At 48.9% G+C, this 24,690-nt stretch overlaps 1 protein-coding gene across 1 annotated transcript in view; it reads right to left on the bottom strand.

Annotated features, from left to right (window-relative positions):
• Positions 1-9,899: 9,899 nt before the first annotated feature.
• MMP17 (matrix metallopeptidase 17) overlaps positions 9,900-24,690 on the bottom strand; it is a 118,395-nt gene continuing 103,604 nt past the window's right edge. Inside the window, exons 7-10 of the mRNA XM_019538977.1 lie at positions 22,246-22,328; positions 17,343-17,495; positions 14,008-14,265; positions 9,900-10,409 (exon numbers count right to left, since the gene is read on the bottom strand). Coding sequence (XP_019394522.1) covers positions 10,081-10,409; positions 14,008-14,265; positions 17,343-17,495; positions 22,246-22,328 — 823 coding nt within the window. The 3' untranslated portion in view covers positions 9,900-10,080. The remainder of the gene's footprint in view (positions 10,410-14,007; positions 14,266-17,342; positions 17,496-22,245; positions 22,329-24,690) is intronic.

Raw genomic sequence — 24,690 nt, 5'->3', positions numbered from 1 at the left:
AGCGACCGGGAGGGTGGGTCTAGGCACAGGGCTTGGCTTGCAGTAATATAGGAAGCGAAGAAGCTCATTTTTGGCAGGTGATTGGATATTCAGACCAGGCTTATAATTTCTGGGGAAAAAACTTCACCTTGACAGGGCAAACCAGCACATGCCAAGGGCCAATCAGCTGACCAGAAAGCCTTTGTGGAAGCAAACCAAAGGCAAGCATGTTGAACCAAGCAAAGCTGCCTGCCCCGGGGAAGCTGGCAGGTGAGCTATATTTCATACCTGGCAACGACAAACAGTACGAGCCTGCAGCCGGCGGGAGTTCTTCCATTGCGTCACCGCTACCTTGGGCGACCCAAGGGTTAAGAATAACACATAAGCTTTGCTGCCTCATGCTGCCGGCCTGAAAATATCTCAGGGCAGATTTCCTAGAGCAGCACTAAGCCCGCCTCCTTGGCAAGTACCCGGGGATGGTGAAAAGGAGGTGGGAGAGCTCCAAGAAGAAGCGGTCAAGCTCCCATTAATACCACTGTCTCCTGGAGTCATGGTGGACATCACATGGCTCCTAGGCTTCAGGGTTTGGCATGTACCTTTTGATATACAAGGTGTACTAGTTTTGCAAAATCCCACTCAGCTGGGGCATGTCTTTTTTTGAGAGCCAAGGAAACACTCTTGTATTTTTCGGGGTCAGGAGTTGATTTTAGGACAGCCGTCTGATGCTCTCATGGATGGGTGAAAGGTATTAGCTAGGTCTCCCTCCACACTGGGCTGTCAAGATGGCAGCCCTCACCCTCTCTAGGCATCTAAGTTAGGTTGTCCACAAAGGCCCATATTTCATTTCTCTTGAAATAAAGAGCTCCTTTGAAAGGCCTAATCCCCATGCTTTGCACTCGCACTGTCTTTCATCCACCTCACAAGGACTGATTCAAATGGGCAGGGCAGCCAGCATGTATCACACAACTCATTTTACAGGTAATGAACTGAGGCCAGGGGCAGTTAAGTGACATGAAAGAAGCTGCCAAGCAAGTCAGTGGCAAGGTCAGACCTGGAGCGCAGGTGCTGGTGCTCAAATCACTGGCTAGTATTCTCACTCCTACCTCGTTTTCTAGTTGAACCGCTCCTCGCTATCAAACAGAGGGATCAGCCCTGGTACACGGGCACTCGAAAAGAGAAAGCCAGCTTCATTCTCTATAGCCTGTCCCTGATAGGTATGCTGTTCTTCAAAACGTCTTCTGGATGAACGGTCTCTACAGGTGGGAACTATGCCGTGGGCACATCAGAACAGGAGACTTAAGGTAACAACAGACGTATCTCGCAACTTCCACGTCAATGATGGCCCCGATCAATCCTCGTTTCGGTCTCTGTTCTGGAAATGTCAGAATATTGGACAAGTCTGTATAGGTGAGGTCTCCATATCTTTCATCCACATATCATTGAAGCTGATGCCACAGTGCAGCGTGGTGTTTGCGGGTATTTCTAAAAGGGGAGAACGGCTGGAGGTGCGAGGAACTCGCTACCACGGGTCCCTAAAGAATCTCAGCATTTTCTTTCCAGAGAACGGCTTATTTGACTTCAATCTGGGCTGCGTTTTGGTAAATTAGACCACCTTTTTGGGTGGCATCTGTACAGAACGCAAGTGCGACAAGGGCTGGAGTCAGGCGCGGTGGACAGTCGAGAGGGGATACTGGACCTTTTACAGTAAAAGGAACTGGAAGCCCCAGGTGTGACTACAATGAGAGATTTCCACTGTGTCCACATGCAAGCACACGACCAAAAAAATGGGCGCACTGGCTCCAGTGGTATGAAAAATCCACCCGCACCAAATTCCTGCCATCGGGTATAAAGCTACCGGCCTCCCATCAGAACGAGATTGCCCCCCGCCTGGTAACTTCAGGACCCATCCAGGCCCACCAAAAAGTGACGCTTTCTGAACACCATGTACTCCATGCATCATTAGCAACTGAAAGCCACCAGCAATTACATGCCCTTGGGTTACTTATTGTGTGTGCAATGCGTTTAGTGTCCCAACCCAGCTCCCAGTGGGTAGGCACAAACCCTAGGGACAGCCAACTGGCACAGCTTCATAAAACCATGTGCGAAAGACTCAAGCAAGACAGAACCGGCCACGGGTCCTGAAATACTCCTTGGTCCTTCCAGATCAGGATGAGACCAGGATGGCTGAGTAACAGTGAGCAAGGACCGTGCGCTGAATTTTACCTCGGTCACGGGACTATGAATAACAGCACACCAACGGTCGCCACTGTAGGGCCGGTACTGTTCACTGCATTTCTACTCCCCAGCTGTAGTTCACTGGAAAGCTTTCATTTAACCATCTGAGTGGTCAGGCACGCAAGCCAGCAACGTGGCTCAATGTTCATTTTCCTTTCCACAACCACTTATTGTTCCAGCGCATTTTAATGCACCAAATGTCTGAAACTCATTTGAAAGCAAGAGACCTTTTCATTGTCAAGTTCTCCAGAGGCGGAGGGCAGCTGCTTTTTTCAGCTGTGTTTGGCTGGGTGTATGCAAAGCACAATGGCCTTCCTTCATTGTTTGCATTTCATCACTTTGCACCTGACTGCCAGTTACCGCACATCACACCGTGTGCCCCACCGGGCCTGAGGCAACTCCATGCAAAGTTGGCAAACTCCTCTTCCTGCCCACAACAAAGCCCTCTCTTGGTGCAGCACCGTGGGCGACATGCTGCTCTTATCATACCACACCAGATTCGCTAAATTGCTCCTAACACCTCTGTACAGATTTGTAGGAAGTGAAACACGAGTCCCATTAAAAACAGGGGAGCTCATGTTCGTGGTTTGAAGACCCTTGTGCCTATACTGCTCAGAGTAACGACTGGGTGATGAAACTTGAAAGCAAGTCACCTACTGAAGAGACTAGGGGTTCGGCGTTGACACGGAAGAAAGGAGCTCTGCACTAAAAAGCAGAAGATACAACCCTCCAGCCTGGACAGAGGAAGGAGGAGGATTAACCTCTTGTACCTTTGTATCATGTCCTGCAACTTGAGCCAGCAAATAAGGAAAGTCCTCCCCAGCTCTCTTGGGTGCTGCCTCTTGCCTGGGATTTCCAGGCTCCCACATTTCAGCCCCAGCGTGAGATGGAAATGACTTTTTACCCAGGGTTTATTTTCTGTGAAAGTCTTTTGCTTTTTTTCATTGCGAGTGAAAAATCAAAACGGATTTTGGTCCCTTCTTTTCTTTGGGTGGCACTGAGAGTTTTGTGGGGTTGACACAAAAAGGCCGACTGGCACACTTGGCCCTGCTTTAGTGCTAATTGTGCCCGTTAGCAGCTGAGCCCTTCCAGCCCGCAGGAGAGGTTGGGATACCCCGCTTCCAGTCTGCATTCATGGAAGCAGAGAGCCGAGTCCCTGAGAAAGCTCTGAGCCCCCACCCCGCTCCCCCCCAGCCCGTAATAGGCCAGTTACGCACCAAACCGTGGCAATAACTTTCAAAGGCTCATTGAAAAGGCACAGACTTTTGTTTAAAGTCTCCAGACAATGACATCAATAGCTTGGTGAGCAGACAGATTATTCACAACAGGTTTTTCAGAGACTTCTTTTTCTGCAAGCAGTTAAAACAGCTCGGCCGGACAGAGAAAAAACCAAACGTAACATTTAGTCCTTTGGCTCTTCCCGGCGTGGGGATGGCACCAGGGGGCCTGAGCAGTAGAAAAGCTCAGAGAGCAAAAGCACCAGGAGTTTGTAAGACGGAGGCGGCATTACAGTGTCACTGAAAACCATCAGGAGATGGTAATGCTGTCTCTTCCGGGCACACCGTTGCTTCCCGGAGAGCACCGTGCCGCCGCGAGCCCTCAGGTGCCGAATACCAAACCAGTGACAGCCGCCGCCTGCATAGAGCCGTCTCTGCCGACCTCATGTGGCCAGATCCGAAATGAGCAGGATTCCCAGCTGCTTTTCAATCCAGCGTGTTGCTAGTCAGCACGTAGCAAACTCATTTTCAGCCCAGGCAGGAGGCACTGGCGCACCTTTGTGGTGGATGGGATTGTTTGCCAAAGTCCAATTTAAATCTGGTGAAGGCCTCGTTTCTGGGAAATGACGAATCAAGTCGAAGTCTGGCGTAGAAGTTGGGGTACTGGGTGGGGGGAATATGGAAACCTGGCTTCTAACATCAGCAAAGAGATTAGTCTGCGCTGTGACCTAGGGTAAGGCAAGCCCTTCCAGGGGCCTCAGTTTCCCCATCTGTGAAAGGATCAGCATGCTACTCATCCCTTTTGCAAATGTGTAGATTTCTAGAAAAACCCAGGCATTGTGCTATTGAACAGCTGGTCACACATTCAGCTGGCGGTTGTTCAACACCCCCCTTCTCCCACTCGTCACCCCCTTGAGAAGGCCCAGGAGAAGTGAATCTAGCCAAGTACAAAAGAAAAAAAAAAAGCCCTCCGAGTTATTTTTTCCTCTGAGCACATCCCCTGCTCCCCAGGCTGGAGCCGACTTCCTTTTATGCCTTGCACTGAATGGTTGCAGGCACTTTTCCTATGAATAGAGCACCATGCCCAGCTCCAAGCTCAAGCCTTGTCCTGCCAAATTGGGTCAGCCTGGAGACTGCTTTCAGCTGCCCCCCAAACAAGGAGCGTTGCAGTTCAAGAATGCTGTGCAGATCCAAACCAAATGCTTGAGGAAAGCAGACTCTGAGCCCCAGGCAGTCACCAGCGGCAGGGAGAAGGGGGCAGCTGCGGACTGAGCTGGATACTATATGCTCCCTTCCCGAAAGGGCTACGACCGAAGTGGCACGTGCCGCTTGGGGTCTGTCTGAAGTCAGGGCCTCTCCCTGGAGTCACAGCGGGATGCAGAGCTCCTCCAGAGAATGGCTGCCTCCCCGTGCTAAGCACTCTGTGGCCAAGCTCCCAGCACAATCCCTGCACCGGGAGGCCAGGTTCTTTGGGTAGATGTGATATCTTTATGAGACCAACTAAATAGTTGGAAAAATTGTTCGTTCCAAGCTTTCAGGCACAAACACCCTTCTTCAGGCATTGGGAGGACTCTGGTCTGAGAAAAGATATCACATCTACCCAAAGAACCTGTGTCCTTAGACTAACACGGCTCCACCCAACAACCCTGCGAGTCCTACACTGGGCGCTTGGAAGGGCTGGAGGGAGGGAAACTGGTATTCTTTAGATGTGCTGCAGTCACTGTCTTTGTCATAGGCCTCTGAGCTCTTATAGGGGATATATCGGGGGTCAGTATCCAGGTCGGAAATTCTTGGAAATTCTCCAGGTCTGAAATGAAGCAGCACAATGGCAGTGCAGCTTTCCCAACCCTGGTCTGCAAGACTTTCCCCCATGCCTGCTTGCTCAGGGGGTGAATTCCTAGCTGCTCCTCTGCCTGCCAACCAGGGTGCTAATCAGGACAGTATTTTTCTGCTGCAGACATCTGCTTGCAGAGAACTGGACTATGACCACCAGCTCGAATCACATGGGCTACTGAACTGCTGACCGATGATAATGATTTTCAATCGCCGCTGACCCAGTCTGCATTTGAACCAGTGACCTAGAAGTGAAAGACTCCATGCCCTGTTACCAGTCCCCTGAGATCTCCAATAATCCTAGGGGTATGTATGAAGATTGCAATAGCAATCTGTGACAGATTGAAATGGGGACTGTCCTGCTGCCAGTCCAAAACAGCAAAGCCATAAGAAACTGCCATAAAGGGAGCCCTAGCGCATCTGAACAGAACAGATTTGCAGCTCCAAGAGCACAAAAACCAGATGCAAACTCTGGGAACCACTGAGTGATTGCATTGCAGCATCCTTGGCTTCAGAGAGAAGCGATCCACCTTTTCTAAATACAAAGGCTTTTGCTGTCAAATCTGCATGCAAGGGTTAGATGCCAGGTTCCCATTAACTTAATGGTAACAATTCATTATGCAAACCACCAAAGGACCCGTACGAATCTCAGCCTCCTTCATTCATTTCATGTTGCTGGGAAAGACTTCCCCCCTCTTTCAATAGCCATCTTTTCAGTGATTGATCCCCTGCATTTTCCAGAACAAAACCGCATTTTTCTTAGATCCTCCACTAGTTAGATCTGCTGGCCTAGTAAATAGCAGGATGAGGGGTCAGAAGGGATGTGTGGTTCTACCCAGAGCACCTGAGAACATACACTTGTAAATATGACATACACAAGTAATTTGACCAAAAATTAAGCCAGATCTAGAGCTACCTGATGGACTTGGGGCACATCTATCCTGTGGTTACAGGGGTGACCATAGCACAGGAGGGTTGCACCCTAGCAAGCTGAGAGCAGGTACTGGCAGCAGCGAAAGCATGGGAGTTTGGGTTTCTGTGCAGTGTCAATGCTGTCTGAAGGAGCCAGGGATTTATTCTTTTGACTGCTGCACCCCCTATATGCCCCGAAATGATTATAGGGGAGGAATGAAGTCTGTGCTGCTTCACTCTGATTGCTATTTATACCAGCACAGGGGCCCACAAGCTGCAGTCACACCTGACTGCATATGGACTTGCCCTCAAACAGGGGAACATAAGGGAGTAACTAGCTAAGGTTCATGATGCTCCAACACCTCTCTCCACCATGGACAGACTATGCCTTACAATACTAGGGTCTGAGCAAGTAAGTGTCCCCATGAGGCCTTATTTGCATCATCCGTCAGCAGGTAAGGACCCGGATAATGGCTTTCTGCAACTGGTGAGCTCCCTGTGTCTGAAGAAGGGTGTTTGTACCCAAAAGTTTGCAAAGAGATGAACTAAATAGTTGGAAAATTTGTTAATAAAAGATATCACATTTACCCAAAGAACCTTGTCTGCCTGTGTCCTTAAACCAACACGGCTACAACCAACGACCCTAGTGTCAAGCATGGCAGACTGATGTTTGTTAACTGCTAGGTCTGAAAAGGGGCCACATCAGAGCATCACGCAATCCAACCTTACCCTGCCAGACTCAAAACAAGGCACGCAACAGCCGCCTTCTTCTTCTCTGAGCTTCTCTCAAAAAAAAAAAATCTCTTCTAAGACAAACGGGGAATGAGGCAGGAAGTGACCTAGAAGCAGGAAATGCCTACAGGCCCCATGTGCCACCGTGGCCTCATACCATCCCCTCTGATGCATAAAAAGTGCCAGTTTATTACGCTGGGGCCATCCCCAGGTGAGAACTTCATCCCCTGAGGTGACTGTGCACTGTGGCTGGGGAGCGATCGCTGCAGTTCATTGGGTACTTTATTCTTGGATGTGCACTTTCGCTTGTTGAATTAAAAAAATCGTCAAAGAGACTTCCCGACTGTCCCCAAAGCACAACTCAAGTGGGATGCATATGGCACTGCACAGGGGAGAATTCCCCCCCACACTCCAACCCTTTGGCTTACTGTCCAGCTTGGAAAGATGCCCACAGGGCAGGGAGGGACCCAACCCATGCATAAAGTGGAGGAAAGCTCTCCGTCTCTACAGTGGGATATCAGCATCCCCTCACAGCTGAAGCAGGGCTTCATAGCTCCAACATGCATGGCAGGCAATGCTGCTGAACCCAGACCAGCTAGCTGCATCTATCCCCTGCCCTCCTGCCTGCTTCATCCATGCCCTCACCCCATTTTGAGCTTCCTGGAGTCCAGCCTTGCTCAGCAGAACTGGGCTCTTGAAGCAGGGCCCCCACCAAGCTCCCACTTCTCAAGTTCACAACCTGCTGAGGGCAGAGCGAAGACCTTGGCCTATTGCCATAAGACAAGGAGCGGAGAGAAGTTAAATTGAGTTCCACGCAATCTCTGTCTCCCGTAATGGTCACCCAGCATGTAAGGGCTGCAGGCCAGCTGCACCGCCTCTCAGAGAAAGGGAGGGTATGGCATCTGCCACGTGGAAGAGCAACTTCTGCAGTGACCCTTGGCAGGCAGGCTGACCTCATGGAGGAAGCTGAGACACTTTAAAAAAGAGGATATTTAATGGTTGAACAGGAGGTCTCCAAGAATCATGTTCACATTCGGTGTCCTGCAAAATCATGCTATAGGACATGGTCCTAAAGACAGCTGCATGTTGCGAATCACTGGGAATATTTAAAAATGCAAACGCTAGACAGGCAAACACAAGGTGACCCCTTGCGTTATTTTTTTTCCCCATGCTGGGATGCAGTTGGGTCCTGCTCCCACGCTGTAAGATAAAGGCACCGGCACCCAAGAGTAGTTCTCCGAGAGCCCCAAAGCCCTTGGGAGTCACTGGGAAGACTCCCATCAGTTTTCACTGGGCTTTGTCTCAGGCCCCCACAAGACAGAGAGAGAGATCAGTGCTAGGTCCAGGAATGATGTCAACCAACAGGTCTCCTCCCAGTAAAGAGGAAATCTTTCTGATGGTGCAACACAGGCAGCTCTATGCAGTTAGGTGCCATGTGAGCCGTGCATAGCTCTACCCACCAGCTAATCACAGAAGGTGCAACTTAATGGGGCTGGCACTTTAAAAACAAACGGAGTTGGTAATTTAGAAATCGATGGCTCATCGGTGCCTAGCAAGACAGAGAGCAAAGTGCTTCCAGGACTGCGGCTCCAGCGAGCCAGACTGAGTCTCCTGCTGTAAAGGAAATGGTCCTTGTCTTTTACTGCCTCATCTTCAAAGGCTTTTGCGTGATTGGTCTCAAGCAGCAGCAGCTCTCACAGACTGTCCAAAGCATACCAGGGATGATTTCCAGCTTTCAATGCCTCTCATGTTCTAGCCTGTCCTATTTAGGGTTTTTTGCTGTGCCCATTCAACTGAGAAATGGCCCAACCAGCAGCACCGCTGTAAAGGCCAAGTAGGACAAAGTGATGCTGCAAAGAACTGTGCAGTCTGCTTCAGAGTCCTATTGCCACACTATTACCCAGAGACCTGGACTGAGCGGAGTGGTAATTTTGTGGCAGTGTTATAAGCAGGGCAGAGAAAAAGCACATTGCGCTCCTCTCAAGGCTTTTGATGACTGCTGAATTGCAGCGGCTGCCTTTTGGAGAGCTGCCCCTGTGGGAAATTGCCTCTCCACTCTGAGTCTGATTCAGGCCTCTGCAGTGCCCTCAGGTACTAAATTAACACCCAGGGAAATGGACCTGCAGCAATGAAACTACTGGGAACTAAAACAGTCACCAGAGGCAGCCCCGTGACCTGGTTTCTGCCATTCCCTACCCTTTGCTGAAACACCAAAGGAGCTGACCATGACTCGTTCCATCCTGTACTACCCCCAGGAGCCCAGCACACCGCCAGATACATCAGAAGTGAATATAAAGGAAGGTGATTTTTTTATACATCGATCAAACAGAAGCTACAACCTAGAATAGGATTTAGGGGAGCAGAGGATGTGGATATATGTGAATTACGGTAGCTTCCTGCATGTGATTGCATCTCAAGTGATTGGCTGCGCTCAGTGATTATACGAGCCTGCTTCCTGCTTGGAGCAAAAAGAGCTGCTGCTTTGATCAAGCAGTGAAGTCTTGTGGTTTTGGTGCTGAAGGCATCAGAGTTGATCACTGCTGATGACCATGGCTTGTGGGTGTAGGTGGCCAACATAAACCTTGAAATTCAAACATCTGGAAACACAGATGGCCTGCACGTCCTTTATAAAGGCAAAAGTGTTTCTGATCTGACATCAGTTAATGTAGTCAATTTGGTTGCAAAACCTATCAGTGGACCCCAGAGGTAATTCTAGCTAATGCATCCAATAGGATGCAGACATCACACCCCCAAACAGCAGCACTGTTGCGGCAGCTTTCCCATACGCTTTCCCTCCTGAAACATCGGCAGCTCGGTCTCACCTTTATCTACTCTGTTTCCAGTGAGGCCAAGCTGTCTCTCAGTGTGTCCATCCCCTTCCTAAGTCTTAAACACCCACAGCGAGACATCTCTAGGGAATGTTTCTAACTGCCAAGTGATGTGATGCCCTTTACCCAGGGCAGGGGAACATGAAGGAGCAGAATCCAGTCCGTTATTAGACCTTTAACTCAAACACATATAAGTGCAGTTCACTTCTCATGGAGAATCTGAAACCTTTGCCGCCATGGTCCTAGGAATGTGTGTTTCGCTTGCAACAGTGTCACCTTGTGGGATTTCCATCACCACTGGTCCCTGAAGCACGGTAACGTCTCTGGGTCCGTGTCACCAGATGTCATAGCCCTGCAGGGGCAAACGCTGCTGTCCACACGCTGGTGAGCACAAGGCCAGCTGAAAGTCCGAGCCCCGGGCGAGACGAGAGGGAATCCGAGGAGGAGGTGCAGGAGCAGACCTCGTAGCCGTTCTCCGAACGGCTCTCATCATGCTGCCCTTGCCTGGAGCGTGCCCCAATCCTGCTGCTCCCTGCTGCCTCTGGCGAGTCGGACTGCATGTCGCTGCAGACCAGCCAGTCCCTTGCGATGGACTGCGGGTACCCGGGCTCTGCCTCCATGTCGCTGTCCAGCACCTTCCAGTACTCCTTGCCCCTGAAGAAGTAGGTTGCGCCTGTGCGGGGGTGGAAAAAAGGGGACAGAGACAGGATTAGCAGGGGCATGCTGGGTCACTCGTTCTGCCACTCGTCTCTTGTCCTGTATCTACAGCATGCAATGGCCTCTATGGCACCAAACGGGCGCTCACACCAATGACCACAGCAGGGCACATCAGTGACCAGAATGCCTGTTGGGCAGGGTTACAATGACCCCCAACCTGAACGGACATTTTGTGCTCTTCCACCCACTCAGCGGTACAATCACTAGTGGCACAGTACAACCCCTAGTGTTTGCTTATGCTTCTGGTCTCTAAATCCATTCTGTATTTATGGCTAAGGTAGGGGTCTCATTCACACATGCCCCTCACCACTGGTGGTACAACAGGCTTAATAAGGCTGGGAGAGAAATCTGGGCATGGTCTCAGCTGCCTAAGTTGTCCAAAGGGGCTTGCACAGATATGCCCAGAGGGACGTATTTTGAGGGTCTGATGGTGCCTTCACATGTAGCGATTATTGAGGCAAAAACCAGCACGGGATATGAGGGGCATGGGAAAGAGCCAAACTTCATCTACGTGGGTTGTTCCTCCAAGCCAGGCATCCTCAACTTTCACAGCAGTGCTGAGGCTTTGCAGAATGCCATATGCATCATTTTGTGCTTATGCTAAAGGGCGAGGTGGTTCACCAGGCCCCGCACAGACCTTTGGCACAGGAGAGGACAACATCCATTAAGAAGCAGACACATTTTGACTTTTGCAAGCATATTCCCTGCCTGTGAAGGACTCCTGTCACTGTGAGTGATGGGCCATGCTCAGCAGCTTCCTAGGTTCAGTGTGATAAGCCCCCGGTGATGTTCCCCTTCTTGTGGTGGTTTAAAGGTTGCTATTATGCTTTTAGCTTTACCAATAAATCAAACTGTAAGTGTCCCTCTCTTATAAGCACTCTTTGCACTGAAGCAAACACCCACCAGTAACGGCATTTCCACCGTTTCCCCAGGGAAGCTAAGCCATGTCTAATAACTCTCATCCCTGAGAAGCACATCCGGACAGGCAAAAAATCTAATGTAAGACTTTTTTTTTTTACATGCTCCTTTTTCTGGGGGAAAAACCCTCCACACACACTTCAACAAATACAGCAAATGACAACATGCCTAAACCACTTTACAAACAGGCTCAGTCAAGAAAAAGGATCAAGTATCACCTTCTGCATCTTACATGGGGCTTTGCATGGACAGTCTCAGCACCTGGAAGTCCACTGACTTTCATGGAGCAACTTGCAAGACTGAGATCTGTGACTGTGCCCGTGACTATCTCTCACTTAGTGTCTGTGCAGCACCCAGCGCAGGAAGGCCCTGATCCTGTTCTTAGCCAAGCAACAAAATAACAGAAATGCCACATGTGTCATGTTTCCTGAGTGCCTAGGAGATGGGCTGGAAAAATCATTCTGAAGAAAAGAATCACGTCACCCATAGCAAGCAAGAGATGACTCTTGAGGCCAGTGCCAATATGGGACTCAATGGAGTTGTATCTGTAGATGCCAGCTCTGAATATGACCTTATAAAAATACAAGATCTTTACCTCTCAACATGGCGTATGAGAAGACTGGAAGAATTGGGATATTTAGTCTAGAGATCAGAGGAGTGATGAAGGAATTAATAAAGAGTCTTCAAAGACAAAAAGGGTTACTAGAAAAAGGATGGGGAACAATTGCCCTCTGTGTCCAAGGGGCAAGATGAGAAGTAACAGACTTAATTTGCAACAAGGAAGATTTAGGTTAACTATTTGGAAGACCTTTCCAACTATGAGGGTGGTGAAGCATTGGCACAGATTGCCTGAAGAGCATGTGGGCTCTCCGTCACGGGAAGTCTTTAAGTACAGGTTGGACAAACATGTGTCTGGGAAGGTTTAGACAGGGATCGTCCTGCCTTGAGCAAGGAAGGCCCCTTTCTATGATGCAAACAGTGCAGCTCCCAGGAACTGCAAACACCCTTTTTTGCACTTAGCAAGGATGAGGGAAACTTTATATACAATCATATTTGTGCATAGCAATAAAGGGACTTAAAGTAGCTGTGCAGAAACCCAAGTGAAGAACAACTTCACATCTTGCAAAAGCATCAGAGGAATGAGAACAGAGAAGTGTTACCTACACTGGGGTTTGTCTAGGGCCTTGAAACACATGCTCCACTGTTGCAAACACGTGCTATGTGTTTAGTGAAGTCAGGGAGTTATTGTTTTGTCAGACGCTTCGACCCTAGCCAACAGGGGTAACAATACCCCAGCATGCATCAACCAATGCATCTCCAGTAAAACCAAAGAAGTGATTCTCCCACTCTCCTTGGCATTGGAGAGACTGCAGCTGGAGCACTGCACTTTAACAAGAACGTGGTAACGCTTGAGAGCCCAGAGAAGGGCCACTCGTATGATCGGAGACTTGCGCGGCAAGCCATACGAGGAAAGGCTGAGAGATCTGGGACTCTTCAGCCTGAAAAAAAGAAGGCCGAGCTTGGTAGCAGCTTACCACTACATCAGGGGAATACATCAAGGGCTAGGTGAACAACTGTTCACCAGGGCACCCTTGGGGAAAATGAGGAGTAATGGTCACAAACTCCTGGAAGATGGTTTCAGGCTTAACATTAGAAAAAACTTCTTCCCAGTCAGGATGTCCAGACTGTGGAATAAGCTCCCTCCAGAGGTGGTGCAATCTCTTCCCTGGAAATCTTCAAGACGAGACTGGACGGGCACCTTGCTGGGGTTACTTGACCCCAGTTATCTTTCTTGTTTGGTGCAGGGGGCTGGACCTGATGATCTGCCGAGGTCCCTTTGGGCCTTACAATCTGTGAATCTATGCACCCCGTCTTAATACAATGTGGAGGCATTGATTAGTCTTGATACTAACGTCTGTGCATGGTGCATGTGTTTTGTACATCCTATATATATAGCCAGTCATCAACATCTCTTACTGATTCCCTGAGGTTTTAGCTTTTAGGTCCCACACTTGAAAAATGAGCTGGCCTGGTTTAGCTGAATTCATTAAATCATGGTCTGAAGTGCTATGGATGCTGCCAGACATATTTCAGGCAAAAGAATGAGGACAAGATCTCATACATGTGGCAAGTAGCAACCATGAGTTATGTGTCACTTAGTGATGCAGAATACTCCTAATTACTGACCAACAGCTTGCAAGACTCATGTGACGGCGTCACCACAGGATAAAACTGCATCGTGATGAAACGTCACAGCCCTGCACACAAGATCTCACAATAATTCCAGCAATTGCGGTGCAGCGCTGCTGTGAATGGTATTTTTATTCCTAGTCTGCATTTAGGAAGTCTTATTAATGAAACTGCTGGCGTTAATATGTCTTCTTTTTTGCCAGTATGGCTATGCCAGAAAAGCCTAATGTAGGTCCAGTTATACCAGGGTGACACGTGAAAAACTATAGCTTAATTCGATTAATCAACTTGGAATAAGCTACTTCAGTACAAGCATTTCTGTACTGGCACAATGGTGTCTATATTAATGCTTTACCTACGCTGCCATAGTGAAAATAATACAGGATTTAAGCACAGTTAAGATGTGAAGGGTATTTCCCCTCCGTCAATAGCATGGGGACACTCACCATCTGACCATCTCATTGCATCATCTAACGGGCTTGGGATCCCCTTCCACAGAGTGGTCTCTGATGGATAGCTAGGGTCCATTCTCCGCTCATGGTCATCGTAACGCCAGTAGAGATTGTCCTTAAAGAAATAAGTCTTGTCATTGTGGGCCCAGGAAAAAGCAGCATCGATGCCTCCTGGTGGCAAGCCAAAGTCCGAAATTGGCCGAGGGTATCCTTCCTCCACATTATTGTCTTTGAACACCCAGTATCTGTCTCCTGGGGAAAGGAAACATGCAGGTAGCAAGATCATTTTTGCTTTGCAGCAGAGGTCAAGTTTCATTGAACAAGGTTATACTTCCTGACCTGCTGCTGTGACAATCCTTAGCTTTGATTTCACAGCACTCTGGAAAGGGAATGATAACTCAACAGCTTGTCAGGAAATAAGTTTCCGGTGGATATTTGCTTTTTGTGTGTTGGATTCCCACTTGACTACAAATGCATTAGGGTTCCAGAACATGAACACGAACACGCCGATTACGCTGTACAGTCTTAGGCTGGCCCTCTTAGTCTTGCACTGGGTTATGGTGCTCCATTTTCTTCCCAGTTGATTCCTTGTTAGACATAAGGCCTCACACAGAGGTTTTGAGAGCAAATGGGGCAAGTGGTGCATGTAGTTCAACTCTGAAAGAGAAAACACTCACCACCTTGGCAAAAGGAGACCCCACGTTTTTTCTATTTCACTCTGTCGGATTTAAAAGACCTGCTTATATTGAGGAGCATCAGGCCACCAGGGTGTGAGAGCAATAATTTGAATATCTCACATCCCTCAGTGCATGTACCCTCACAGCACCTGTGAGGAAGGGAAATGCCAGCATCCCCATTGTTTCAGATGGAAATGAAGCGCCAACTAAGTGACTTGCCCAAGGTCACATAGGGAGTCTGTGGCAGGACAGGGAATTGAACTGTTTTCTTCCAAGTGCCAGATTTGTGTCTTAACCGTTGGATGAAGCTTCTGCTTCATGAAATGTCTGAGAGAGCCGAGTGCCCTGAAGTACCTCCATTGTGATCTTTCATACATCAGCCCACCTGGGCCAAGGAACTTGGAGGGAAGTACAAAGGAGATCATTCTCCCGCCCCACCCCGAGTTTCTAGCATCTTTGTAAGAGTACACACATCTGCACACACCCTTACAGACAGGCCACAGCAACCAGCTGAATATTTGTGATGGTGGTTGGAGAGGGAAACATTACTCTAAGGCCTGAAGAAGCGTCTCGGATTCAGCTGTACGAGCCAGGCAGGACCATTAATTCATCACAAGGAGCTGAAGTGCCTTGTGTTTGCATAGAGATGAGCATATCGCCACTTCAGACGCAGCCCTAATTTTCACTAGCTTAGATCTTGACTGTGCCCCTGTTCAGCGTGACCAAGCAGGGGACTAACACGGCAGTCACGTATGACCTTGCTAACTCTTGGATCCGGGCCTGCTGTGGCTCCTCCATCACAAATGAGCAAGTGGGCAGAGGTCAGCGGTCCCATCCCCACAATACACTGGAGCTACACCAGTGCAAGGAGGGGAATTGGCTGTTCCCTGTAAAAGGGACGTTGCAACATACTTCTCCTAGGAGAAGGGAAGGCTCTGGGACTCCACACTGCTGTTCAGGGGCATTCCTGGGGCCTGCATCATTTCTGGTAGCTGTGCACCACCCCTTAATGCACGTCCCTGTTTAGCTCTTGGTGCTTTTACTACCGCGCATTTAAAGGTCTGGAGATTGAAATCCTCCGACCTGGTCCGAAGGGGCAGCCACTAGCACAGGGCTCAGCAAAGTGCCAGAAACACCCACAACTTTGACTTGTAAGATGTTGGTGTGCCAGGGGTGCACAGTGCAGGGTGGATGCGAAGGGCCCAATCCTTGTTGTGGCAGCAGAGCCCCGGCCTCTTCCCCATCTGCCCTGAGGTGACAAGCAAAATGCCGTAGCATGCCACGGTCTGGCACCCGTGCCGGGGGTTGCCTACGCCTGCACTAGCGGATGAATGTGTTGCTGTGATACTGTCGGCTCAATTTGCTGAGGGGCTGGATGTCTTATTTGGGAGCCGAATAAGCAGCAGCACTCAGTTGAGGGGCTGGATGTCTCAGGCCAGCCGAAGCCTTTTTTTGTTTCTCCAAAGAACAGATGTAGGGAGAGCTGGAGCAATGCAAAATCCCCCTCCTGGTCCTGCCAACGTGTTTTCCTGTGGCACTTTTGCTAAGCCCTGGTTTGCTCTACAGCTGCTCTCCTCGCAGGGAACCCACTCAGAGCAGCTGTTCCTCTGAGCACAGGTGGTCCACGCTGGAAACCCAGGACATATAATAAACCAATGGATCATTTGCCTCTGAATAATGCCCCCGGGCATCGTGCTTTGAATAGCGGTATGGTCTTGGCAGTCTGCGGAGTCCAGCACACCGTGGCTGCCATTTTGGATTCCCTCCATTTGAGGAAATAACACTTTCCCCAGGCGTGTGGGAGGCCATAAAACGTTCATTTGAGTTCTGAAATGCTTCTGTGAGTACAGATGCTTTGTGGGATCTGTGACTGGGGCATAATCCATTTCCATTGCTTTACCTTTATGATTCAGCATTCCCAAGATCAATAACTCGCCACACTTAAAGAGGAACGTTAGAGAGAGAAAAATCAATTTCCACCTGAAACCAGCTTAGCATAGCTGATTTTGCTTTGAGTTACTCAATGCAACCAGATTCTTATCAGCCGCAGCAGACCTGGTTTGAATGCTAGCTGCAGGAAATGACACCATGCCATTTGTGGTGCAATTCAGAGGTGTGACTGCAGCTCATATAAACTTACTTGAGCTGGATTTGAACTAGCAAATAGCAGATAATGGCAGTGACATGGAGCTCAGCCTGGGCTCTCCACCCAAGCGTTTACCCTAAGGTCCTGGATGGGTTTTACAGGCCACACTGAAACCCATGTTGTCGGTGGCTGCAATGCTCTCAGGACCTTGATAGACAGCTTAGAGCCAGCTCAAGTGCATCTATGCAAAGTGAGGATCGCGGTGTAGACATGCCACAACGAAACACAGCAGAAGTGGGAGAAACTAATTGGTTGGTTAAATTCCCATGGTCGGAGTAATAACTGAGAGCAGACACAATAGCAGGAATCCATGGGACCAGGATATATTTGTTCCTTCAAATACGTGATCTTTTAGAAATGCAAATGACATGTTTATTCAATGGAGTGGAAGGCAACTGTTAGCATCATGAATCAGTGTAATGCAGCTACTCAATGAAATTGCATACAGAGAGGAGCCAGGACCCAAAAAACAGCTCTTCAGCTCCAAAAACAATTCAAGCTCCTACCTTTGAAGAAGACAATTTTGTGGTCATTGGTTCTCTCATACACGGCATCCACGCTGTCTAAATTGAGAGGCAAACCCCGCCAGAAACGGTGGATCTGAGCTGGCTGGAGGGAGACCAAGTGCTTATTACGAGTCAGTCTCCAGAAGTACTTGCCTAGATGAACACAGACAGGAGGAACGTCTCAGACATCTCATTACAGAGGTGTGGGCCGAGTCAGGAATTAGTGGAAAACAAAACACCCGAGATGGCAAACGAGAACGCTTGAGTTTCCAGCCCCCTAACCCCAACAGTCAGATGCATCTTTATAAGCCTGGCAGAGCATTAGGGAGAAACCTGCTCCAGCTCCCTGAAGGTAGTAGGCTTCAGGGCTCTGTGTTGCAGCCACCATCCTTCTGACCGAAGAACGAAGCTCGTACAGCTGAGAGCATCTCTGAGAATCAATGAAATAACATTTTGTCAGGAGACATTTTCTCTCCTTCCCTGCTGCCTTTGCATGACTGTCTCTCGGTCACCTTGCTCCTGCAACTCCTGTCCCTGCTAGATATTACTGGAGACCAGAGATTGCTAAAGAAGCTAAAGCCAGACTAGCTCAGACCATGGACTAAGCACGCCAGGAGGTAAAACCCTCTGAGGACTCGGAGATCTCTGCTCTGCCTACAGTATAGGGGAAAAACAGGAGAGGGGGAAAAAAGTGGGGAAGAAGGAAGCACCAAAGAGGAATGTGGAGATACATCACATACAGTCCAAAGGCTTGTAGAAAAGGTGGCCTCCTGCAGCTCCCAAATGCTACAACGGGCCAAATTCTTTTGGGGACAGCTCATGCAAACTCTGAAACTCCACTCATTTACAGCCATGGAGAACTGGCTTGGAGGTGTTTACCCTCACTAAAAAAGAAGCAAACTGGCTGTGCTGAGCGGAGGGAGGGGATGAATATAAGGCCAGGATTTTCAGAAGACCCTTTGGGAATTTTGATGGGAAATTGGGAGCCAGCAACTGTAGGCAGCCGTGGGATTTCTAGCTGGAGTTTCTGTGGTTCTGCAGCACGTTTCACAACTGCATTTCCCCGTGGACGTCTCTCTCCAGAGTGAGAGCTGGGGAGGAGGGAGTAGCCCGAGTGCCTGCTCCCTCTCACGTTCTTCTCATCTCTGCTGGTCTTGGGGCCTGCCGGATATTAGTATGAGGTTATTTACACTGGGTTTTGCAAAGCTGAGCTCCCAGGGGAGGCATGAGCAACCCAAAGCTCAAGATGCTTCCTCAGATTTGCATTCAAGACGCTCACTCTTTTTCCACGGAGCCGGCAGATTGTGACACCACCTTTCAAAATTTCATGGAAATTAGATGTTGGCTTAATAATGCAGGAGGCAAAATTCCAGCACTTAAACATCTGCAAAGTGTGTGTGTGTGTGTGCGCGCACACGCGTGTGTGGGGGGGAGGTATTACAATTAAAAGGATTTATATCATCCGCTTGTTCTTCTGCTCCGTTTTGCATATTCGCTCTATCTGACTGAAACCTATGTATGAATAATACATTCAAACGCACGAGGAATTGCCATAATTACCAATTCTTTTTAAGATTGTTAAAAAAAACCAACCTCCTCACATTCTAATTGTGAGACCGCAGTACATTTATGGAAATGTATGTAATTAAATAAAGATGTTCTTTGCATTTCTGATGAGGCTCACATGAGAAAAGACCAGATTTCCATCAAATTGAGAAGAAATACAGCCTGCAGAATTGCTTCTTTAGTGGATATGGATCTCATGTTAAAAGTACTTGCTGCTAATTCACCCCGTCACTCTCCGCAATTTAGCAGCTCTCTTTTCCTCAGCAGGTATACCAACTAGTTTTCAAACTGAATTCAACGTCAGGAATAGGCTCGTTGCTTTGAGAGGCCATCGCCATCAGCAGACGTACAGCAATTGGGGTAGTAGTGAATTCAGAAGCCAATGGCTCTCAGGGGTCCACGAGCATGCTGTCATTTCGCTCCGGCCAAATCTGCCTGCCAAAGTACTGGAGTTATTGGACTACCCACTGACCCATGTGCAGACTTTTGGGTAAGTGCTGTAATTACTCTACAACATAAAGCCACATTCATTTAAAGTTAAAAAGTCTGATGCAAAACTGGGGCAAACCTGGTGGGTTCAGACGAAAGGATGAAAAGACTTGCCTTCCTGCACTCCTTCATTATAAACAGGCGATGGCTTAATGCCACTTGTGATACTGGTGGCATGATGGTTTTGATTCCAGCTGTGCAACATTCTTCGGACTGAAGTGCCCCTGGCAAGACCGCTGCATGCCCTGCACATGCACGCCCGAGCCCAAGTTCGATAATTTAGGCTGCCTGACATGAGACACCTAAAAATCAAAGCTTCCTGACTTTCAGAAGTGTTGAGATGCCACAGCTCCACTGCAGTCAAGAGGAACAGCGGGTTTTAGTCCTCCGGGGCAACTAAAGACGTACGTTTTCTTTGAACTGTGCCAGTGGGAGGGCTTGTGGAACAATCTGCGTGGTCCAGCCTGCTGTTGTTTTTCCTGGTTCACAGCACTGGTAGGCAGCACTTTGTAACAGGAACTGTAATCACTTACTGCTTCGCCTTGCGGTGAGCATCCAAACATTCAGTCCCTTGAATTCAGGGGAGAGCTCCTCTGAATTCAGCTTACCCCAGAGCTCTTGAGCTGGATCCTCAGCTGGGGTAAGCTGGATTCAGAAGAGCTCTGCCAGTTTACACCTGACTCTTAATTCTGATTTTGGCTTTTCCATGAACAGCACATAATGCCAGTGTCAAATATATGCAAGCAGTGAGCTTGGAGTCTCACTCTCAAGGGCCTTTTCCTTGAAGAAGCTCAGGGATCTTTCTTATATGTCAGTCCTCATCTTCTAGTTCCCCTTCTACTTTATTGGTCTTTGGAGCCAGCATCCCACTCTGCCGGTGGCAGCAAGGAACTAAGACAGTGCTGCAGAGAGAGTGCCTCACAGCATCTTCTGACTTGGGTTGCATCAGCAGCACAGATGGCTACAAAAGCTCTGGTCTCTTTGCGGGAAGCCTCAACTTCCATCCAGCAGGATACCGTGGAGATGAGATCAGGGCTGGATTAATGCATAGGCAAACTAGGCACATGCTGCGGGCCCTGAGCTGCGGGGGGCTCTGGTCCTTCCCTCTGTGGCAGCGGTGCAAATGGCCCTTCCTTTCCTTTCCCTTCCATTACCCTCCCCTGTGGTGGCTGTTCCTAGCAGTGGCTCTGAGCCCCGCTCCCCGTGGGTGGTAGCAGCAGGGTGGGGAGGTGGGTCTCAACCTGCCTGGGGCCCACAAATTTGTTTGCTTAGGGCCCACGAAAGGGTAAATCCAGCCCTGGATGAAGTACATTCTCCTGGTTTCCCTTCACAACCTCAGCGAGGGATGCCTTTCTTCCCCCTGCCTTGGACAGTGGCTTCCGATCTGTGCGTCATGGGCCCCGCTTCCAGTAGGATTGTTCCCCGTATTTTTTCCAAGCCTGAGCACTATAACTACATTTCCCCATTCCTCTCCCAGTTGGGGTCATGCCCCCTAGTTTGGGAACCACTACTTTGAGAGATTGGTTAGTGTTGTTTGAACAAACGATTGCCCAAGATAGGAAATCAGACAGTGGCATCAGCCAGACACCTCTCTTCCTGCACTTCAAAGAAACCCCGTGGAGAGTGGGCAGGGAACTGTTCTGTATAGCTCTGGAGGCTCCAAGGGGCTTCTCTTAGACAGTCGGGCCCTCCTGGAGATAAGCTGGCAGCAACTGTTCAATAACATGGAACCAGATGGTTCTGTAATTGTCTGTGTTAGCTTTGGATGATGGTGAATGCACTGTGTGGGAGGAAAGGCAGGGGATAGGGAGAGACAGAGAGTAAGCTGTTGCTTTTCTACGCATCCCTGGGTCACTGAGATTTCTGCTTTGATACTGCCAATATCGAAATCAGTCCTTTGCTTTGAAATTCTGGACAGCATGGTGCAATGAATCAAAGAGCAGAACAAAAAGTACTATACAGGGTCAAGGCAGTGACATTGTGTTTCCAGAGGTGTAAAAAACGCAGTATAGGCTGACATGGACATGCCTGTCAGGGGGTTAGGAATGGAAAAAAATTCCTCCTGAACCCCAGGCAGGAAGTGATTAGCTGGTGACCTAAAGCATGAAGTCTCATTTCCTCATTAACGTATTGGCAGAGATTCTTCTGCTCTCCATACTCCCCTAATCATTCATCCTAATCTCTACTAAATTCACTAAAGGGAACCATTAACATTTCAAGGCACAGAGCTCTATGGTTTCATGCCCATGCCTTGCTAAAGCATACTCTTTTAACCTGCACTGTGTTTTTTATCGCTGGGTTTCCCCTTGTTCTTGGATGAAGAGAAGCACCTGGCTTACTGCCCAGTAGTCTAGATACCTTTTTGCCACATCCCTCCTGGTTCCCCTCCACAAAGCTTAATCCAGTCACTGTCATCTCATGTAAAATCTCTTACGACATGTCTGTTATCACGACCATTGCCCACCTCCAGGCTTCTTCGTTAAGCCTCCTTTGCTAAAATTAGGCCTATCCCAATGCTTTGAAACATGTTCATCCCAGCAGGCCCCTGCCTGCAGTGGGTGGCTTGGTTCTCATTTACAGGGTGTTAAGGGCCTTAAAGGTCTAAGCTCCCTTTATGCTGCCAAAACGTGATCAAATGGCCTTAGATGTCTGGATTTGGCCATTAGTGCAGGAGTTAACAGAACGCTCCTGTTTGTAAGCCGCACACACTCTGGCTGCATATACTCAAAGTCCAGCTGCCCTCCAAACAGCATGTATAAATGCAACCCCGCAGTGTGGTGCAGAGCTACGTCTGAATCCAGCCTGGCAAAGACCATTGAGCCCATTAGCAGCAGAAGCTGCTTCTTACCTTTGAAAAAGAAAGCCTCGCCTCTGATCTGAGCCACCGCGTCGAAATGCGTGTTACATCTGTTGGGCATGTCTCTTCTGAGGCTGTGGAAAGACAGTGCTCAAATGAACTGCAGTCCCACCCTTGCAGCAAGAAAAAAATCCCCCTCCATCTCGCCTCGACTGGGCAGCGCTCCCCAGAGCCAGGAGCACAGGCAGTTTGTTCAGTCTTCCTCATTTTGTCTCCCACCTGCTGCTCTGTCTCTTTTGATCAGGGTTGAAAACAACTACCCCTGAGCTACCTGAAAAGAATCTGCAGCCCCGGGCTGTAGAGACCGCGGAGTCTGATTGGGTGCCGATCTACATCGACTCCTCTGTGAAATCCTATGAAACATGAACTTTCGTTTCTGCCCAGGAGAACTTTTACAATCTTTTCCCCAATGCCTGATGAAGGGTGTTTGTGCCCAAAAGCTTGCAATTAAAGAATTTTTTTTGCAACAATCTCATTGGTCTAATAAAAGATATCATCTCTGCAAGTCTTGATTGCCTGCTCTGTACAGCAATTCGGCAGGCGGTTACAAGCTCCATGGGTTTGTTGTACTGCAATCCCTGCATCAGCCCCGTTCTGAATCCACCCATGGGCTCAGGGTCAGGACAGGTTTTGCGCACAAGCCACATGAAGCCATTTTGGAGGACAAGAGAGACTGGGAGCCAGGTTCTTGCTGTAGCAGCGCATCTGTAAGTGCAGAGTAACTCCCGTGGAGGCAATGCCATCTCTCCAGCTTCACGGCAGTACAAGTGAGAGTGCCGTTTGACCCGCTGCACTGGAACAGCAGGACGCCTACTGACTCCAAATGCCCACATGCTGACAACAGCCTGACTCCAGCTCACTGGACATCAGTGCTTACAGCCAGAGCTCAGAGAAGTTAGCAGAACAAAGCAGCAGGAGCTGGAGCTGAGGGGGAGTCAGGGGTGTGCGCCGAAAGGGCAGGGAGTGATTAGCTTGGCAGGGACACCCAGCTGCTGTCATGGGTGGGAGGGAGAGGAGGGGGATGACTAAGAAAAACCTGGTAGAAATAATGATTGATGGAGAAGTAAAGGATAGCTGAAGCATGCACACACAAGCTGCTCTGAGTGAAGGGCAAGCCTGAATCCAATTTGCTAATAGAGGGTCTGTGTGGTAGCTTGCCAGCAACCTCCTCCCAGACATCTCCATACCTTATATGCCAGCTGCGTGTTTGGCTCAGAAGCTCTCTCTCCTATTGATTCCCAGGGCTGAGGGATGGGGAGATGATGTGTTAATGGACATGGCTCTCCATGCCGGCAGTGTGTGTTGTGGGGCGCTGAAGGATCAGTGGGAGAACGTATGCTCTTCTCTCCATGAGAACATATGCTGCACATGTCCCTATCTGAATGCTCAAATAAGCCCCGGGCATATGAGCATGAAGGGCCAGCTCCTTGCTTAGAAGCATCCCAGCAACAAACACGACAGTGCCGCTAAGGATGTAACACCTGCGTGCACTCCTGACAATATAATTACCCAATAAGCAACATCGAAGCACCAGAGCAATTGAGATTAGTACCCTTATTCTTCTGCTCCTAAACCACTTGGCATAAAGAAGCACCCTCCTTACTGGCAGCAGTAGTAGGTCCCAACCACTTGGTGGCATTAGGCTTCCACGTGTGGCCAGTGCGTTGCCAGAGATTTGCTGCCTTGTGGTGAGAGAAGAACGGCCAGGCCATTACCAAGGGACCTAGCTTGACAGTGGGCATCCAAGTAAGCATGACTAATATGGTATGTAAACCACAGACATAGGTCGGAGGATGAAAACTCTCTGCATCCAACTTAATGTGCTTTCAAACTTTTCACCCTCTCTTGGGGGAGCTGGAAGAGCATGTTAGCAAGAGCCCATCTCAAGCTTCTTTGAAATCATCCCACTTCAGGGCACATCCTAAATCAAATGTTTTCCCAATATCCCCTCCGCTTGACAGTTCTACTTATCATGTCCAGCATTTAAGACATGTGCTCCTTCTCAGGAGGAAAAAAAAAATAACGCTTGTGTTGTTTCAGTGAGCTCTTTTATCTCTGAGGCACACCACCATTATAGCAACAGCTTTCCAGCTAGCTGAGAAACATCTTGTAGGAGAAATCCAGCAAAGTCCAGGGAGATTCACCAAGAAAAAACATGACTGGGTAAAGACACAGGAAGAGGACTTCTTTACTTCTCCTGTAGCAGCTACTGTTGGCGACACACAATACAGATAGCTAAGAGTTTCAGGAGTGACTAGCCATTTTGGGGTGACAAGCTTGTGATGCCTTAAAGGAGCTCCACTGTCAGACAGGAGATGCTCAGCACTTTACAAAAATTAGGCCCCTTTTAGGTCTTTCATTACGCACGTAAAATTAGTGGTCCCTTTGAAAAATCTGGCCAAAATCTCCATGAGGATGTAACACAAAGGCTGACTC

The sequence above is a fragment of the Crocodylus porosus genome, unplaced genomic scaffold, assembly GCF_001723895.1.
Source record: "Crocodylus porosus isolate Cpor-Errol unplaced genomic scaffold, CroPor_comp1, whole genome shotgun sequence".
Taxonomy (NCBI): Eukaryota; Metazoa; Chordata; order Crocodylia; family Crocodylidae; genus Crocodylus; species Crocodylus porosus.
The sequence above is the reverse complement of the archived record's forward strand: the minus strand, read 5'-3'. Positions and strand labels throughout refer to the sequence as shown.